At 42.0% G+C, this 7,501-nt stretch overlaps 1 protein-coding gene across 1 annotated transcript; it reads left to right on the top strand.

Annotated features, from left to right (window-relative positions):
- Positions 1-1,331: 1,331 nt before the first annotated feature.
- On the top strand, positions 1,332-5,525 carry LOC100718750 (serum amyloid A-3 protein-like). The gene is made up of 4 exons (XM_003465728.4): positions 1,332-1,497; positions 2,044-2,153; positions 4,703-4,841; positions 5,243-5,525. Exons 2-4 carry the CDS (start codon positions 2,048-2,050, stop codon positions 5,379-5,381), a joined length of 384 nt encoding a protein of 127 aa, XP_003465776.1. The 5' UTR covers positions 1,332-1,497; positions 2,044-2,047; the 3' UTR covers positions 5,382-5,525.
- The last annotated feature ends 1,976 nt before the right edge of the window (positions 5,526-7,501 follow it).

Genomic DNA, 7,501 nt, shown 5'->3' on the forward strand with positions numbered 1-7,501 from the left:
AGATAAGTTAGGTAGAAATTAACAGGCAGTCAGACAGGGCTAGGCCCTTGAGGGAGTCAGTATAGAAGATGGGAACACATCACAACTGTTGAAGGCCAGGCCTCAAGATAAAGATAGAATGCAAGGCCTCCATGCTTGCCTGAAGGATAAACAATAACTTGAGATTGTACTGTGATTGGTATCACCTGGTCCAGGAAGTCCAGCTAGACATCAGTTGCCCAGGTGGGTGACCAGAACAACTGGACCCATCTCTTGCCCAAATGCCTTTGTTCTTTCCATGTACCCTTACTATGCAACTCACTTCCCCTACTGGATCAGTATTAGCTAAGCTAATACTTGTAATCCTATAGTTTGATTGTAGTGTGACCCACGTTGTAAACACATTGTGACTTTACTGTGCTTACAAAGGGCCTCGGTGGCAACCTGCTTCTGGGATCCCTCCTGCCTCTCAGGAGCTCTCTCTCAATAAACCTTTTCTACTCTTAACCACCTTTGTCTTTGGAATTCATTTTCCCATTTTGGGGGGACATGAACTCTGTACATCTGACATCTAGCAGGTTGGGAATTATGTTTCTCCTACATCAAGCCTTTACTAAGGAAATACTATGATATTTGTTCCTTTTGGATGAAGGGGCAGGGATGGACAGGGGTGTGAACCATAGATTCGAACCCCTTAATAGCACCTGCATGAAATTTCATCCCAAGATGATCTCACTAAACAGTCTTACTTTTCTGGCTAAATAAACTGTTCATTAACATATACCTTTCCAATATGCTTGTAATTCACCCAGCTCACTGTGCTTTCTTCCTGAGTGTCCTATTCTGACAATTCAGCAGGTGGTGGGCTATTTTCTGCTCATCTTTACATATGCCATTTATGCATATGTAGCAAATTTCTATATAATTGTTCAACATTTCTAGATTATAGCAGCTTCCAAATGCAACCTGCCATTGATCATCAATATAGCTGATCATGAATCCACTTACGTGTGGAGGACTCTTTTTCTTAGAGCGTGGTCCAGCCACATGGGCACTGAAAGCTTTGTTTTTCTGAGTTGTCTGTCTTTCCAAACTTTATCCTGAACCATCCCTTGCAATGGAGTGAGTCAGCTCAGATGTTTCTCTTACACTGCACTTTCACATTCTTTACACAGTCAAGCCTCTTTTTAAAATATTGATTACCCTTTCCAGCAATTGTGGGTACAATATTGGGTAAAGGGAGAAAAACTTTTCCAGTCAGGAAAGAGACTGGAAATGGGCAGAAAATCCTAACTTGCTCTATGTCTGAAAGTTGCCAGATTGCATAATCTGGGAAAATTAGATTGTTATAAAGGAAATCCCTGAAGTTGTGAATGCTGTGTCCTGGCCAAGAGTGATTGTGCAAGAGAGAAAAGAGGTCGGCTTCATAAGCAGAGTGTTGCTATATATAGCACACCTGTGAGCAGTCATCATAGGCAGTGAGCTCCACTCAGACCTCAGCAGAATAGAGAGCACAAGGTGAGCCGTGGAAGTTTCCAATGCTCTTACTCTTTGGAGGTTCTCTGTGCAGTAGCATTCTTGTGCTGCATCTCAGTTCTTTCTATACCTTTCCTGCATCTACTCTTCTGAAGAGTAGAATTTGCCAGATCTGGATACCTTTTAAGAGAGATTTTGTTGTATGCTTCTATGTGGATTTAGTGATAGAGCTGGAGTTCTACAGATACTTAATGATTTTTTTAAAAATCTCATCTCATATTTCAGAAAGGTCACAGAATCTCCAAATGTCTCTTTGAAACTCTTCTCTACAGGGATGATAAGGAGTGATTAAAATAAAAAGTTATTTATACTAATAGTCCACAGTGTGATCTCTCAAACTCTGGGATTCTAATGAGGTAAAGGAAAATGGAAAATCAGACCCTCTGAAATCCTACCTAATATGCGCACATGCAGGTGTGTTTGTGTGTGAAGTTGAATGCAGTTTATTTTCAGAATGCAAGGGTGTGTCAACATTACAAATTTAAAACCAGACACGTAGCAGTCTTTGTTGTTTCCTTGACTTTGCAGCAGGATGAAGCTTTCCATTGGACTCATTTTCTGCCTTCTGGTCCTGGGTGTTGATGGCCATGCCAAAGGAGAACGAAGCATTTTCTCATTCCTCAAGGAAGCTGGTCAAGGTAAGGCCCTAAGGCAATGGGGGCAGGAGGCTATACCTGGCTGCCCCAAGAATTCACCTGAACAGATACCACATCCTCAATAATCAAAGGTGCCTGGGAAGCCATAAATGGATAGACCAGCCGCATGGTTTTTATAATAGCAATTCCGTGTGACTTTCTGGCAAGTGTGGGAGAGATTAGGAATCCAAGTGTCCTCCTAATAAAAAGGGACTCTAATGCCCCCTAGTGGAAAATCGGGGACAGCTCATTTCCGTGTGTCTGAAATAACCATGAAAGGGATGCATCAAAAAAGTGGAATTCACTGCTACTTGCCCAGGCGCTGACAGTAGCTAATACATCCTGCATCCACATAGTAGCCATAACATCCAGGATTAGCTAGACCTTTTGGATGCACCAGTGAATGAATGAATTAACTTTTATCCTTTAATCCTGTGAAGTAGGCATCATAGAGAAACTGACGCCCCAAGAGCTTAAGATACCAAGCAAAGTTCCAGAGAAAAGCAGGTTTAACCCAGGTAGAGTTGCTTTTCAGGATTTTATACACTGTTTCCAAAATAAGAGCCAGGGATTCGTGGACACACATCCTGTTCTTTGTCTGAGTAATGGCAAATAGCCAGGATGCGATGCCTTTGGAAGGCAATTCCAGCTCCTCGGTCCACAATGAACTCCACTGATGAAAGTTCTCTTGGGCCTGAGATATGGCCAGGAATCCAACAGTAAGGGAAATTTATCCCTTTATCCATAGTGGCAAGACTTCGTCTTCAAAATGCAGCACTCAAAATTTCGGGCATTGGGGCTGCAGGTGTAGCTCAGTGGTAGAGCGCTTGCCTGGCATATGTGAGGTTTTGGGTGCAAAATCAGATGGTTCTAATTACTGTGGTGGCCCCCAAATAGTCATTTTAAGGATTTGTTGCTGATCCTTCATAAATTCTCACACACTCAGCTTAAAATATCTTTCATTCTTTAATGGTTTTCAAACATGAAGGTCTATTCATATTGGGGATCAGGGATGGTTGTGAAATGCTGGTGCCATTGGCAACTAAATTGGAGTCTTTGAGCCTGGATCCTGGAAATCTTACCTTTACCAAACACCCTTGTTAATTTTTATGTATAATAAGTAAAGGCTGGGAACAACTACCTCACAGACAAATTATGTAAACCATGATTAGCACTATATATTGGATTTTGTCCTTTTTCTTACCCGGTTAAAAATTTAAAAATTCATTTAACACTAGCATAGCTTACTTCTTTTTCTCCCCCCATCCTTTCTAAGAATCTCAAGAGTCAAGTGATTACTGAGCACTTAATGCACTCTAGACACGATATAGATATTTCCTCAGTTCTTCTGCAAAACCTTGGAGGCTTAGTGATCCTCCATTTTACCTAGAAGGACAGTGAAGTTTTGGAATCATAGAATCAGTTGTCCTTTTTCTGTCTCTGATTATCCAGTTTATTTAAATCTCTCTTAGAAAACTCATATTTATCACCTTCTGATTGAATTCATTTTAAAATTATAATCATTAATGCACAGTACTATACAAAATAGTGGGTTCCATGATGACATTTCTATAAATGTATATACAGTGTTTTGATCACATCCACCTACCCTTTTACCCTCTTTCCCCCTTTGTCCTCTCCCTAGTCCCCTACTGCTTCCCTAACATTTTCTCTTCTACTTTGATGTCTTTTGTTTGTTTATTTACACATATCAGAGAAAACATGTGATACTTGTCTTTTCCGTGTCTGATTTACTCTGCCAATCAGACTCTGATGTTATCCTGGCTCAAAAATATACCCTGGATATCCAGATGCACTCAGAAACAGATTGTTCTTTCTCCACTCATGAGCATGGATTTTGCCCATTGACTGGATTAGGTTTGGAGCTTCTCTCAGACTGTGGTGTTCTCTACCTTGGTCAGAAGGTTCCTAGGATCTTTCTAGGCAGATGATTTACTGGTCAACTTTCCATTTATTGAGACAAAATTCCTGACATCCACAAATTAAAGGAGGAGAGGTTTATTTTGACATGATTGGCTGACTCCAAGGCAGGAACATCAAGGTGGAAGGTCCTGATGGCAGGGAAGTTGGGCAACCCTGGTGACCCCATTTCCTCATAATAGGTCCCGCCTCCAAACAGCATATGCAGTAATGAACATTCACAGATTAATTCATTGATCAGCATAGCGCTCCCAAGATCCAGTTCCTCTCCAGGGAAGGGTCTCTGAATCTAGGCAAGCTGACAATAAAGATGAACTAACACAGAGGAACCTTGTAGATTGGCACATCGCTTAAAGACCATCTCATTTCTTCTTTATATGCATCTCACATAGTCAAGAGCAAAATAGCAACAAAAGTAAGGTGGAATCAAGTGGAATAAAACTTGTGATTCACTCACAGGTGTGAGTCCCTCAGCGGTAACCCAGGGAGATGAGAAGTAAAGGAATATTTCTGAGGACTTGTCAAAGGCTGAAGTCTTTGAACTTAGAGGAAAAATTTTTATTCCTGTTTGCCAAGGCGTGATCATCTTCATCGTTCTCTTTTCCCCCCAGGGACTAGCGACATGTTGCGAGCCTACTTCGACATGAGAGAAGCCAATTATATAGGTGCAGACAAATACTTCCATGCGCGGGGGAACTATGATGCTGCCCAAAGGGGGCCTGGAGGTGTCTGGGCTGCCAAAGTGCTCAGGTAATGTAGGTTCTTGGGGTGCCAGGCGGCAGGGAGGTGTGTGTGTGTCAGAGGATGACTGCCTTAGACAGCCAGGAGGGGCTTCTTCTTCCATGTAGAGCCATTCACTGTCTGTGGAGGCTGTGCCCCTCCCTCCTTTTGCCCAAGTTCCTTCTCTGTGCTTAGTGCTGGGTCTGATTGCCTACTGGGGATTCATGATTCCCAGTCCTCCTTCTCTGGTACTGTTCATCCCGTGTAAGGATGGGCTGGGTATGGGTGCCAGCTAGGGTCAGTACCTTGCCTTCCTTGGACTTCCTGCGCTCCTTTCAGGATCATTTTTGGGAAAAGGGAGATAGATATAAGGTGGGGTTGTTGCTTATCAGCCTAGTGATTAATCTCTGCTGTGCCTGCCTTGATTGCAGTGATGCCAGGGAGCGATTTCAGAGCCTCATGGGCCGAGGAGATGAGGACACAGCGGCTGACCAGTATGCCAATGAATGGGGCCGGAGTGGCAAAGACCCCAATCACTTCCGACCCGATGGTCTGCCTAGCAAGTACTGAGCTTCTTCCTCATTCTGCTCTCAAGAAAATCCAGCTGTGAACCCTTGAGGCAGGGACATTTGCTGAACTAGTTTCTTAATTTGATAGTCCCAGTACTTAGCATGGAACACATAAAGATGTTTAATAAATGCTTGTGAAATCCAATTTGTTGTAGCCTGGGAAAAGCATTTGATGTTCTTACTGGGAACGTGGCCATGTGGATGATCGACAAATATGATTGTTTTTATTTTACTTTTTAAAAAAAGAGATAAGACACTGGTTATAAAATAGAAATTGGAGATAAAATTACCTGTCCACATATGAACCACAACATGGACAAATATATGCCAATATTATATATTCCATAAAATAGAGACAATAAGAGCATCTTAAGAGCAATTTAAACAATAAAGTCTAAAGCAAATTTTTTTAAGTCTCAGAAAAATACAACTCAAAAATATGAAAAAAGAAATGAAAATATGAATTATCTCATAATTATTTTGAAAATTGTGTTCATCTCCCAAAGAAAATAGATTGAGATGTTTCAATAGAAAAATTTAACTCTCCTAAAAGGCAAACAACTCCAATTTTTACAAATGATTCCAGTAAGTAGAGGAAAAAATATTTCCAACCTTTTTTACTAGGGTAGAAAATGTTTGACACTAAAATAACTGAAACAAAAATATCAAAGAGCAAAAGTGCTCCAGGTTATTATGCCCAGGCTCCTAGAGCAACCATCTCTAGAGTCAAAGGACAGCTCAATGTGATGGATGCCCTTTACATGATCTTAAAAGATCCTGGAATCTTGGAGAGGGCTGTTTTCACAAACCCCATACTTCTCCAAATTAGATCCTCTTCCCTCGGTCTTGCTGGCCCTGTATCTTGTATTATGGTGACTGATAGGATTATTTCCAAAAGATGAAAAATATTTCCAAAAGATGAGAAGTATAAAACAAACAGAGGCCTTTATTCTGAGAACATGGAGAGAGATGACCAGCACCCCCCACCACTGGCGTCCGGGGATCTCTCTGGCAGACACCTGGTGTAGGGGGTATGTAAGTAGCCTCGGTTTGAGGTGGAACCTAAGGGGGCATCAGGGATGCACAGGTAGCCCATTGGTCCTAGGTTTGGTGCCATAGGTAAATTCCCAGGGGCGGGGGAGATAGGGGCTTCCTGGTTCCAGTTGAGGCTTTCCTGGCTACAGAGTCCTGTCTGGGCCAAAACCCTTTCATATCCCATCTTATGATTATTATTATGAAAACGGGCAAAGATTTCTCTCTTTAACTACTTCCTGCTGGCAGAGGGCACTGTACTGGAGCCTAGCAGAGTCGACAGGATGAAGGTTGATGCCCAGGTAGATGCTAGTGTCAGGTGTTTTAGCCAGGACACCTTCACTGGTGAATGTACATATGTTAGACTGGAAAAACAAAGAGACAAGATGTTATGAGGAGACATGGCACTGTCATATTTAAGGACCCAGGTGAGGTAGAAGGAAAGGTGCCTTTGATTTAGACATGTCATTCTACCAGGATGATGTTGAGGTAGGAACATTTCTATGGTAAGGCAGAATTCTGAAAATTAAATGTGGGGTTAGGAGGAGTGAAGTTGTGAGAGGTGATTACTCCCCCATCTGAAAGCATAAAAGTTAAGAGCGTAGGTGTATAAAACTTGTCTCTGGTCCAGTAGTTGAACTGGAAAAAATAGGGGGAGCAGGGAAGGCAGTGGCTGTACCAGTATAGGGAAGGTAAGAGCTTAGGCTTTCAGGGATGTCACGTTTAACCAGACAGGTGAGGGTAGAAAGAACTGCAACTGTTATCATATAGAACATTATGAAGATTATCTTATACATGATGTGGCAGTCTTTAGGAAAGACTGTCAAGAGTCCTGCTGTAAAAATGATCATTAATAGAATGTAAGGAATTAGGAACCAAAGTGGATAACAAAACAAGACAACCTGTGAGTCATGGCCGTGAGGCCTTGGTAAGGCAGAGATGAGTAGGAAAAGGATGGTCAGATCTAGGGCCTGAGTGATGCGAAACCAGAATGGCAGTCTAGCAACTTTGATTTAGGCATGGGTCACTGTAACCTGGTTGTATCAGCAGTTTACTTGGTTGTGGGAAAGGCTTTTATGTATCCTGAAA

Source organism: Cavia porcellus, unplaced genomic scaffold (genome assembly GCF_034190915.1).
Source record: "Cavia porcellus strain 051 isolate PalLab524CR breed Dunkin Hartley unplaced genomic scaffold, mCavPor4.1 scaffold_6, whole genome shotgun sequence".
Lineage (NCBI taxonomy): Eukaryota > Metazoa > Chordata > Mammalia > Rodentia > Caviidae > Cavia > Cavia porcellus.

What these genes read in the sequence shown, in the direction of transcription:
- LOC100718750 (XM_003465728.4), top strand. Translation starts at nt 2,048, where the DNA reads ATGAAGCTTTCCATTGGACTCATTTTCTGCCTTCTGGTCCTGGGTGTT. An exon ending in CCTCAAGGAAGCTGGTCAAG is followed by an intron (nt 2,154 to 4,702) that starts GTAAGGCCCTAA and finishes TTTTCCCCCCAG; the next exon opens with GGACTAGCGACATGTTGCGA. An exon ending in TGGGCTGCCAAAGTGCTCAG is followed by an intron (nt 4,842 to 5,242) that starts GTAATGTAGGTT and finishes CCTTGATTGCAG; the next exon opens with TGATGCCAGGGAGCGATTTC.